Source organism: Saimiri boliviensis, chromosome 11 (assembly GCF_048565385.1).
Source record: "Saimiri boliviensis isolate mSaiBol1 chromosome 11, mSaiBol1.pri, whole genome shotgun sequence".
In the NCBI taxonomy this organism is placed as follows: domain Eukaryota; kingdom Metazoa; phylum Chordata; class Mammalia; order Primates; family Cebidae; genus Saimiri; species Saimiri boliviensis.
In genome coordinates, this window is record NC_133459.1 from 48,868,788 (window position 1) to 48,881,390 (window position 12,603).

Consider the following 12,603-nt stretch of genomic DNA (forward strand, 5'->3'; position numbering starts at 1 on the left):
TTCTTTTGTTCATGACTACTCAACTCTTGCACTTCCCTTTGCCATCCATCCATCTATTCATTAGTCCAATCAAAATGTTCTTCTACTTCATCTTCAACCATCAAAGTCTGTGAAGTCTTTTTTTTAAATTCACATCTCTACTGGTAGCACCAGGAAATCTTTCTTGTTGCCCTTCTAGTTAGATATCAGCTTCCGTCAAATAGCTGCAGCATCCTGTGCGATTTTAGTGGTTTTTATAATGTATGGTATCTTTTCTGATAGTTATTTTGTATTTGTCTACCCTCTTGCATTAGACAGTAAGCTCCTTGAGGGCTGGACTATGCTTTGCACCAATAGTGTAATGTCCACAGCACCTGATTTCATAATTTGCACACAGAAGGAGATTGAATATTTGCTAAATATTAACTCGATAAAACATCTGAGAGTCAAAAACATTAGCTGAAAATTTCTCTGCTTATCAAAAACTCAGTAGAGAAAATCAGGACTAGACAAGAAAAAGAAACAAAGAGTATTCAATTAGGAAAAGAGGAAGTCAAATTGTCTCTATTTGCATACAACATGATTGTATATTTAGAAGATCCCATCCTCTCAGCCCAAAATCACCTGAAGCTAATAAGCAACTTCAGCACTTCAGCAAAGTCTCAGGATACAAAATCAATGTGGAAAAATCACAAGCATTTCTACATACCAATAAGATAAACAGCCAAATCATGAGTGAACTCCCATTCACAACTGCTACAAAGAGAATAAAATACCTAGGAATACAACTGTCAAAGGATGTAAAGAACCTCTTAAAGGAGAACTACAAACCACTGCTCAAGCAAATAAAAGAGGACACAAACAGATGGAAAAACATTCCATGCTCATGGTTAGGAAGAACCAATACTGTGAAAATGGCCATACTGCCCAAAGTAATTTATAGACTCAATGCTATTCCCATCAAGCTACCATTGATTTTCTTCACAGAATTAGAAAAAAATCACCTTAAACTTCATATGGAACCAAAAAAGAGCCCGCATAACCAACAAAATCCTAAGCAAACAAAACAAAACAAACAAACAAAAAAACCAAAGCTGGAGGCATCATGCTACCTGACTTCAAACTACACTACAAGGCTACAGTAATCAGAACAGCATAGTACTGGTACCAAAACAGAGATATAGAATAATGGAACAGAACAGAGGCCTCAGAAATAATGCCACACATCTGCAACCATCTGATCTTTGAAACCTGACAAAAACAAGCAATGGGGAAAGCATTCCCTACTTAATAAATGGTGCTTGGAAAACTGACTAGCCATATGCAGAAAGCTGAAACTGGATCCCTTCCTTACACCTTATACAAAAATTAACTCCAGATGGATTAAAGATTTAAACGTAAGACCTAACACCATAAAAACCCTAGAAGAAAACCTAGGCAATGCCATTCAGGACATAGGCATGGGCAAGGACTTCATGACTAAAACACCAAAAGCAATGTCAACAAAAGCCAAAATAGACAAATGAGATCTAATTAAACTTAAGAGCTTCTGCACAGAAAAAGAAACTATCATTAGAGTGAACCAGCAATCAACAGAATAAAAAATTTTTTGCAATCTACCTATCTGACAAAGGGCTAGTATGTAGAATCTATAAAGAACTGACAGATTTACAAGAAAAAAACAAAAAAACCCATCAAAATGTGGGTGAAGGATAAGAACATACATTTTTCAAAAGAAGACATTTATGCAAACAACAAACATATGAAAAAAAGCTCATCATCACTCGTCATTAGAGAAATGCAATCAAAACCACATTGAGATACTATCTCATGTCAGTTAGAATGACAATCATTAAAAAAAATCAGGAGACAACAAATGCTGGAGAGGATGTGGAGACATAGGAACACTTTTACACTGTTGGTGGGAGTGTAAACTAGTTCAACCATTGTGGAAGACAGTGTAGTGATTCCTCAAGAATCTAGAAATAGAAATACCATTTGACCCAGCAATCCCCTTACTGGTTATATACCCAAAGGATTATAAATCATTATTTTATAAAGACACGTGCACACATATGTTTATTGCGGCACGGTTCACAATAGCAAAGACTTGGAACCAACCCAAATGTCCATCAATGACAGACTGGATAAAGAAAATGTGGCACATACACATTATGGAATACTACGCAGCCATAAAAGAGATGAGTTCATGTCCTTTGCAGGGACATGGATGAATCTGGAAACCATCATTCTCAGCAAACTGACATAAGAACAGAAAAGCAAACACTGCATATTTTCACTCATAAGTGGGTGTCGAACAATGAGAACACACATGGACAGGGAGGGGAACATCATACACCGGGGCCTGTCAGTGGGTGTGGGGCTAGAGGAGGGACAGCAGCGGGTAGAGGGATAGGGGAAGGATAGCATTAGGAGAAATACCTACTGTACATGACGGGGTGATGGATGCAGCAAACCTCCAAGGCATGTGTATACCTGTGTAACAAACCTGCACGTTCTGCACATGTACCCCAGAACTTAAAGTATAATAAATTAAAATACATAAATAAATAATTAAAAAAAGAAAAGAAAAAAAGAAGTACTCAGGAAGGCTTTCTTTGGGAGTCTATATAGTTCACACATTTCTCTAGTTACTATAAAGCCCATACATTAATCAGAAAAAATGTATTATTTGGGCCTTTGCAGGGATAATTTTACTATATTGTGTTTTAGCCTTATGACCTAGAATTACATTTAAAAAGTTTTAAGAAGCTATCATGCATAACTTGCTATTGTCATAGTAGCTATTAGATATAGCTGTGGATAGTATTGACTACATTGCACAGCTTTCTCTTGAACAGGAACACAGGAAACATTGCTCTAAAATCTCAGTGCTAGAAAATGTGGAAACTTTCTGAGATACTAGCGTTAAGATCTGATGTTATGCACAAAGTAAAACTTACCATATTTTCCTTTGTTTTGGCCCAAGATAAGTATAGAACAGATTCTGTGGTACAGGTGGAATAAATGTACAGTACTCTATCACATGGATTTGGTACCTGTGCTGGATTATCTGTTGTCAGCGTGTTAGTCTTATCTTTGGCATTATCTTCCTTCATTTGTCCTTTTCCCTGATTTCTATATCTATTCTTTCTTAATCCCTTTGAATTGCCTGTATTTATATAAGTTTTTTGAAACCGATTCTGGAAAGAGTAAGTACATATACAAATTAATAAAACAGGGGAGATCTTTGCTGCCATTTATTTGTTTTTCCTTCAGAATGGTCTTATAGCCTTTCTCCTTTTCAGGGCCAATGGGCAGATGAATATACTTGTCTAGATTTTTTATTTCACTCCAACAGTTATCACACAGCAAAATGAGGCTAACCATTAAGGAATTTCCTTGCAACCAAGGTGATTTGACAATACATCTTTTTTCTAAAGGATCTTAGAATATTGAAGATAATCAAAACCACTCTTATTTCTCAATGTAATCATATGGGTTAGGATTTCCAGTTAGAAGACAGGTAGTGTTGCTGTGAAAAGTCAGGTGACCTGGCTTCTGATCCTGATCATGTGTTCAACCAGTTTGGTGACCACAGGTAAACCATATAATCTTTCTGGGTCTCAAGTTTCTTCAGAGGTTGCACAATACCAGCTTTTCCCAAAGAGTGGTTTGTGATACATGAAGGTGCCACAATATGCTAATTGTTGTTCCATGAATAAAAGGGGCAAATAAGTTTGGATAAAACTGGACTAAATAAAAATAAACCATTCCTTAATGGTGGCATTTATAAGAGCCTTTGTGATCCTTGCGTGAGGGAGAATGGAGTGCAAATATTATCCAAATTTGCATATTATGGGAGCATATCAATGGACAAATTCAAGTAATAATTAGATGCAAAATCTGACTTGTCCTCTCTCCCACTGTACCCCAACCTCTCATATGTTAACAGCTAGAACATATATACTGAATAATGCAAAAAGGTGTTTATAGGGTCTTCTGTAAGATGACAGGCTTAATCTACATTTAGAAAGATAAAGTTTCAGCTCATGGTAAATTAGGTAAATCATCAGATGAAATTACATATGTTGTCAAGCTCTAGATTCAGAACATAGAGTTAATTGTGTACCCTTGACATTTTTGCAACCCAGTATGGTTGAAGATACACCAATACACACACAGACACACATGCACAAACATACAAACAGAGCAAGAAAGCGTGAGCATTTGTGAACAACAGCACAAAGAAGCAAGAATCCTAAACTATATTTCTTGAAATAGCCTAAAAGGATAGCGGCTAATCTCTCCCTCATGTAAACTTTTGTGAAACTTGGCATATGTGACTCTTATAGACACAATAATATATGGCCTTGTACTGGAATGGAGTAAGAGAAAGAGCTTTGTAGTCATAAAGTCCTGGATGAGAATCTTAGCTGTTCTCATTTTTATATGTGTAACTCCTCAGTGAACTTCAGTTTTCTCACTTATGAGGATAAATCTATAATCTTGTAGCTTGTTTTAATGGTTAATTGGTAAGCATATATAAAGCAGCTAGCAGATTACTTGATACACAAAAGATACTCAACAAATTATTTTCTACCTTCCATTATGAAGAGTACTCAGAATACAGAGACTAGGGTTTGTCAGGCATAATATCTTGTATATATGTAAGAGATACTAATAAGAGTCTTAACATGAATAAACTTTGATTTCCAAACAATTAAATTTCACATATCTTTCAAGACATGACTCAAATATTACTTTTTCTGTTCACTGTCTGATTACCTCAGCTGTAAAAGATTTTTCCTTTGGCCTTGAACTCTCTAAGTATTTTGCTTTTATTTCTATGTCATTTAGCACATTTTTTCTTGATTTGCTATTACTCCTAGACAGGCTGTGTCTTCCCTCAAAAATGTAATGTCTTCTTATAGGCAGAAAACATTTTATTATCCTTTGTTTCCCTTGCAGTGCTCAGCACAGCTCTTCCTCAAAAAACATTTGTTTAACAAGTGAAAGTGGTGGCATCCTTTGACGGAGAGAAATAACAGAGTTTTCTTTAACCCCAATTAGGGTCCTTCAGACCTTTCTATTGCTTGTTAGATGGCTTCCTTTTTTTTAAATAAGTGAATCTTGCCATTAATCCTATATCTAAAAAAAAAAGTTCTGAATGTTCTTTTTTATGAAGCCATCCTAGGAAGTCATTTGACCCCCATTCTGTTAGTGCCCACTGTACCTTAGGCATACCTCTATAATAACATTTACATATAGTATTATAATTTTATAAGACTAGGAACTCCTGGAGGGCAGGATCCAAGTCTGCACCACTGTTCCCTAACAGATTTGGGGTACATAGTACGTATCCAAAAAAATGTTTGCGAAATGAGTGAATGAAAAATCCTCTATATTGCTGTGGACATAACATGAACTCAAGGAGAAATATACATCTGTGAAGCTAAATGACTTTCCCATACTTAGGGGCTCAATGCAAGATGTTACTAAAGTAATTCACGGTATCTTTTGGTGGGTAAAGTGAAGCCTGTGGAAAAGAGAAGAGATACAATCTTTCTATTCTTAGAGTGAAACAATATCCAGGAAGGATGGGAAACATTTGTAAATAAATATTTGTTGGTAACAAAAGGGGAAGATTACAGAAAATCATGGATCTAGTACAAGATCAAGTTTTCTAAGAGTTCCATGCAACGGATCAGGAATGATTAAGGAAACATTAGGTCTTTCATACCAAAATGAGTCTAAGAAAAGGAGAGAGAAATAAGTTGTGAGAAATATTAACAGCTTTGCTGGATTCAGTGGCTCATGCCTGTAATCCAAACACTTTGGAAGGCCAAGGTGGGTGGATCACTTGAGGTCAGGTGATCAAGACCAGCCTGGCCAACATCGTGAAAACCTGTCTCTAATTAAAATACAAAAATCAGACATCCATGGTGGCATGCACCTGTAATCCCAGCTACTTGGGAGGATGCGGCGGGAGAATCACTTGAACCTGGGAGGCAGAGGTTACAGTGAGCCGAGATGGTGCCACTATACAGCTTTAGTATCAAATACAGTGGAAATATGGTCCAGCTTTTGAATAATTTTTCTTAAAATTATGCCCCACCTCACGTTCCTCTTCTTGTTCTTTGCGAATCTGCTCCAAACGAAACTGTTCTGCCATCTCTCTCTCATGAGCTTCTCTCTGTTGATAAAACAGAAAAGGAACAAACACTTAACACATACTTACTTACAAAGATAGAGAGAAATAAGGAAAGAGAAAAAAGAGGAAAGAAAGAAAAAGAAACAGTAAGTTACATTCAAAGACTCATTGTCAACATGACTCAGAGGTATATTGTGGTAATGGAAATGTTTCTTTCTAGAACAAGAATGGAAATTAAAGCAAAAATAAAGCATAGCTCTCTGATAATGTTAGGTTCCTATTCAAACACCTTTGATAGCTCTGGGTAAAGTGGCATTCAGAATCCTTCAGGACATCCTTTGGTGTGCCTCTCTGGCCTTTTCTATCTGTCCTGTACCCAAATCTAAAGCTCTATTTAATCAGCCTTTATCTATGCTCCATGTGTTCTGGACCCTTGATGCTAGTTTATATTGCTTCCTCTTCCCTCCTACTGCTGTTATTCTGTCCAGTTCACATATACCATCTCTTCTATGAAACATTCCTGGTATAGTCCCACTCCCTGGCTCTCAAAAAAAAAAAAAACCTGGAAAAAAATTTCCACTAAAACTGCTACTGAACTCTCACAGAACTCAGTGTTTCTCTTATGACACTTAGGATTCCTGCCTTATGTTACAGCTACCTGTGTTCTTTACTTAATCTACTCTACCACACGGTAAGAATTCCTATGAGAGAAGAAACTGTGGCCTATTCATTTCTCTCTCCTTCAAAGCTCAACAAAGAGGTAGGTTTTATGAAGTATTCAATAAATCAATGGTTCCAAACCCTGACTGCACATCAGAATCACCTAAGGGGCTTTTAAAAAATTGTTGGGTTTTCTCATAGACCAACTAAAAGACAAATAAGATAGATATCAAGTTCATTTCTGTTTTCATTTTTCATGAAACAAACTTTATTTTGTCAAAATGAACCATGCTTTAATAAGCATGGATAGAATTATATTCTGTTTACTAAACCTAGCTTTCTCTATTGCAAACCCAGTATTTTTAGAGATCAAAGTGATAAAGAGTCAGTATTTAAATAATGAACAGTTGAGTTCTTTATCCCAGAAGTACTCGACCAAGCCTACCTTTGCTCTGTCAGCCTCAAGTGAAAGGCGATAGGCCTCATCTTGCTCTCTCTTCACATTTTCTCTGGCTTCACGTTCATCCTTAAAGAAAGAAAAAGATTCAAACAGGTTTTGCCATATTACTTAAAAAAAGAGAGAGAGAGAGAGAAACGAATGGTAATTCCCTTGTTTTACCCCTATATGGACTTAAAATTAAATAAGAGACTTTTAAAGTGTATAGAATATAAATAAGCAAACAGTAAGATGAGCAGCATTGTATATGGTAGAAATAAGCAGCATTGTATATGGTAGGATTCAGACATATACAATGTCTGAATCCTAGCTCTACCATTTACAAACTGTGTGACCTTGTATAAGTTATTTAACTTATCCACATCTCAGTTTCCTCACTTGTAAAACAGAAATAGTATTTGTCTTGTAGGGCCATTGTGAGAATTAAGTGCAATAATAAGAACGGTTTAGCAAAGGACCTGGCACTTAGTTCATTTTCATTATTAGTTCTCTTCTCCCTTTCTCCTGATTTTTCTGAGATAAACTTGGAGACTGTGAGTATTGAAACCAAGGACTAGGAGGGAGTGGAAAGACTAGGAAGTAATCCCTGGGTCAGTGTAGAAAAAGGCCGAAAGCAAAATACTCCGGTTAACGTCATTCCATACCATACCACACCACACCACTAAATGTCTGGTTACCAATTAAGTATTTCCACATTATATTCACACTCATGAAGTATGAATAACACAAGTTATCTAAGTTGAAAATCTCTTAGAATATTTTTAGCTTCTGAAATGATTATACCATCTGCCCATATTTAAATCATGAATTCATTTAAAATTAAAAGTTAATTCATGAACTGAATTTCTCATTTGTTATATTCAGAAGTATAGCCAATATACAAACACTTAACTTTAATAATAAACACCCACACCTGTCTATACTAGAGTGTAGGTTCCCTTTTTGGTCATTTATTTATTAGGCAGAACCATATAAAGCCACAAATACTTGTGACCTAAAAAGCTGGAAATTTTACACAGTTAACCTCATTTCTCACTTTTTGCCTCCCCAATATATGCTTATTCAAGGCTGAATATATACTCAGTATTCTCTTAGATGCCTTGATACCTAATCAAGACTAGCCTTATCCCTGAAGCCTAATACATCTTCTAGTTCAAATAATTCAACAAATTCCTAAAAGTTCTAGTATGAATAGTAACATTTCACTGCTTCCTAATCTTTCAAAAAAAATTAGGAAGAATTAGATGTTGCTGGCCTAAAGCTAATTGTCATTCTACAAAATATGAAAAAACATGTTAAACCTGAAAGGGTAATGTCTATGCTTTTAGTCATCTGTTAAAGAATTAAACTTCTTTTTTTTTTTTTTTTTTTTTTTTGAGAAGGAGTCTTGCTCTGTCACCCAGGCTGCAGGGCAGTGGTGTAATCTCCATTTACTGCAAGTTCAGCCTCCCAATTACAGGCACCTGCCACCACACCTGGCTAATTTTTGTATTTTTAGTAGAGATGGGGTTTCACCATGTTAACCAGGCTGGTCTCGAACTCCTGACCTGAAGTGATCTGCCCACCTTGGCCTTCCAAAGTGCTAGGATTACAGGTGTGAGCCACTGCGCCCAGCCAAAGATTAAATTCTGAAGGATCCAGTGCCTCTGTGGATAAGTCTATCTTTTCAAATTTAGATATCTCTTGAATGTAATCAATCAATTATGAGAGTAATCTTATCTTTCTATATTTTAAATGGGGGAAATGTGCAAGATGTTTAAAATTTTAATTTGACTTTACTTTCCTAACCTCACCCTTTCAAATGATTTAAAGTTTCTCACAACATTCTGTACTTTCCCTTTAAAGCACTTAGCACAATTATAATAATTATCACATAATTATTTATTTAATGTGAAACTACGCCATAAGACTGTAAACTACACAAAGTCAGAGAACTTTTCTATATTATATATCCCTGTATTTCACACACTGCTTAGTCTTTTGGAGGTGTTTAATAAGCATATGCTGAATAAATGAATTATCTTTTGAGGCATAAAATACTTATTGTCTACAGCAGAAATTACAAAAGAAAAACATACAGCTCATCTACAAATTGGTTGGCCCAATCTGAGTCTGACATTGACCGGCAGAGCAAGAATGACTTGTTATGCCACTATGTACATATAAGAAAGAGACCATCTAAAAGCAATCACAGCTGGAAGGCTTTTGATCACAAATATGGTTTATAATAAAAGCATTCTAAGTAAACAGCTCTATTGTAAAACAAACTGTAGCAGATATGAAAGGCCATCAGATACAGGGATCTCTGCAACAAAATGTGGCACCTGTTGTGTGTTCTTTCTCTTGCCCATGGCTCTCCCTGACCATCCTGACAGATGGGCTAGCTTGCACATGTGGCTCAGGATGAATTTTCCTAAATTTATCATGGTCATAGCTTCTTGTATGTTTGGTAGTTGTTGGTGAATAGTTATCATTTCTTCTTATCTGCTTCTCAGATTTTATACTTGCCTCTCCAACTGTACTCTTCAGAGTAATCTCCAATTCTGAGAAAGAGAAAATTACTTACGTGTTTCCCCTATATTATTCCATATTATTAGACTTTTTAGAAAATCCCAGGTATTGTGGTTAACACTTCATGTATAAATTTGTTCTCATAGCCTGTAGATGTACCTCTGGAACTTCTCTTGTGTCCTACAAATACTGTTCTTGCAGAGGTTCCTTTTTGCTAAATCTGAGAGGACACATCAAAGTAACTAGAAATTTCTACACATTAATTGGGTGGAGATGGAATGGCTAGATTATGAGATTCAGAAACAGGTTTTAAGTATTGTGCTACAGCTTAGGCTACTTGTTATTCAGACACTTCTCATCACACCAGAGTGAGAAGCTGGATTGCTTATAAGTAATAGCCCCAATAGGTAGTTTTCATTTGTAACATCCTTGTCACTGTTCTCATATTGCTCTGTGCTATACTCATTTGTGTATTTGTCTCATTGCTCCCTACCTGAGCTGTATGCTTCCAGTGGGGAATGACTCTATTTCAAATATGTCTTTGCATTTCCTGTAGCATAGAGTGTTCTGTCTTACATATGACAAGCATCTAATATATATATTTGCTGGACGAATAAATGCAATTATCAGTGCTCAACAGTTAAATACCAAAAATTCAGGAGCCTCTACGTATTCTTCAGTCTAGTAACTTCTATTTAAGTATATTTTCTATCCCAGGTATTATAATGAGTTAAGAAGTACCAGAATTATAATTTACTTATTTTTAGTTAAAAAAATCTTTGAGTACATAGTAGGTCTACATATTTGTGGGATATAGGAGATATTTTGATACAGGCATGCAATGGGTAATAATCACATCATGGATTAAAAGGGGGTATCTATCCCCTCAAACACTTATCCTTTGTGTTAAAAACAATCCATTTATAATCTTCGAGTTATTTTTAAATGTAAAATTATTTTGACTACAGTCACCCTGTTGTGCCATCAAAGACCAGCATTATTCACTCTTACCATATTTTTTGTACCCGTTAACCACTCTGGCTTCCCCCATATCCCACTACCCTTCCTAGCCTCTGCTAATCATCCTTATACTATCTATTTCCATGTGTTTAATTGTTTTGATTTTTACATCCTACAAACAAGTGAGAACATGTGATGTCTGTAGTTCTGTGTCTGGCTTATTTCACTTAACATAATGGCCTCCAGTTAAGTCCATGTTGTTGCAAATCACAGGATCAAAATTCTTTTTTATTGCTGAATAGTACTCTTATGTGTATGTACCATATTTTCTTTTATCCATTTGCCTGCTGATGGACATTTAGGTTGCTTTCAAATCTTGGCTACTGTGATCAATGCTGCAACAAAAATGTTAGTACAGGTATCTCTTTGATATACTGATTTCCCTTCTTTTGGGTATACACCAGCAGCGGAATTGCTGGACCATATGGTAACTCTATATTTTAGTTTTTAAAGGAACCTTCACACTGTTCTCCCTAGTGCTGTACTAATTTACATTCCCACTAACAGTGTATAAGGGCTCCCTTTTCTCCACATCCTCTCCAGCATGTTACTCCCTGTCTTTGGGATAAAAGCCATTTTAACTGATACCTCACTGTAGTTTTGATTTGTATCAGAACTAGAATTTAAACATAGTCATTCTCACCATAAAGCCTGTTTCTTCCCCACTGCCAACTAAGTGGTCCGGCATAGTCCTATATCTCTGAGACAACAGCCATTGAGTTTTGCTACAGTTTACTGAAAATAATGTCTATTAAAAATAAAAATATTTTATTAGTTGCCAAATGGTTCCAAAAGGAATAATTTAGCAAAAAAATGAAATTTAGATGTAATTTATTACACTCTCATTAGTGTTAAAGATTAGTAATCATCAGTTAATTCCTAAAAGACTAATTCAAAATTCCAAATTATTAAACTGAAGTGGCTATAGACTTTTTCAAATACTTAACATATGCATAAACACACAGAATATTTATTGTTTTTTTCTGAATGCCTAGGTTAGAATCCATACTCTGCTCCTTGCTATACTAATAGGTTTTTGTCAACAGAGACATGGCCCTGCTATATATCTCTAGAGATACAGATCAAGATAACCTGAAGTTCTCTCAGTATAAATACTTAGAGATAGTAGGTAGGTGAAATATAACAAATATGTTCAAAAGTATTACTAAGCATGTCAGAAAAAGAAACCCAAAGAAACAAAGAAAAATAAGTTTCTGGGTATCAGAAATAAAGAGGAAACTGAAAATCAGAGATGTAAATGATGAAGTAATTAAGAGCCTGACAAGATAGGTTATCCATTCTGATAACCTAGAAGCTCAGTTGTGATCAGAGATCTCATTTTGGACTTAAGCAAGGTGAGGAGGTATAAAAGTTATCTCTGGGGACAGGGTGCAGTGGCTCACACCTGTAATCCCAACACTTGGGAGACCAAGGTGGGTGGATCACCTGAAGTCAGGAGTTTGAGACAAGCCTGACCAACATGGTGAAACATGTTAACTAAATACAAAAAAATAGCCAGGCATGGTGGTGCATGCCTGCAATCCCAGTTCCTTGGGAGGCTGAGGCAGGACAATCACTTGAACCTGGGAGGCAGAGGTAGAGGTTGCAGTGAGCTGAGATTGTGCTATTGTACTCCAGCCTGGGCAACAAGAATGAAACTCCATCTCAAAAAAAAAAAAAAAAGTTATCTCTGGGATAACTTCTGCAGCCTAATGGAAGTGAAGTTGGAGTCTGGGAATGAGGTGTGGGGGTGAGGGGAAGAAAAGTTACTTTAAGAAATTTTTTCAAATTTGATAAAAATGAGAAAGCCACTGATTCAAGA

At 36.0% G+C, this 12,603-nt stretch overlaps 1 protein-coding gene across 1 annotated transcript in view; it reads right to left on the reverse strand.

The window, feature by feature from the left end:
* The window catches only part of FAF1 (Fas associated factor 1), a 534,743-nt gene that overhangs the window by 43,973 nt on the left and 478,167 nt on the right, over positions 1-12,603 (reverse strand). The window contains exons 16-17 of the mRNA XM_003921572.4: positions 7,239-7,319; positions 6,098-6,175 (exon numbers count right to left, since the gene is read on the reverse strand). Coding sequence (XP_003921621.1) covers positions 6,098-6,175; positions 7,239-7,319 — 159 coding nt within the window. The remainder of the gene's footprint in view (positions 1-6,097; positions 6,176-7,238; positions 7,320-12,603) is intronic.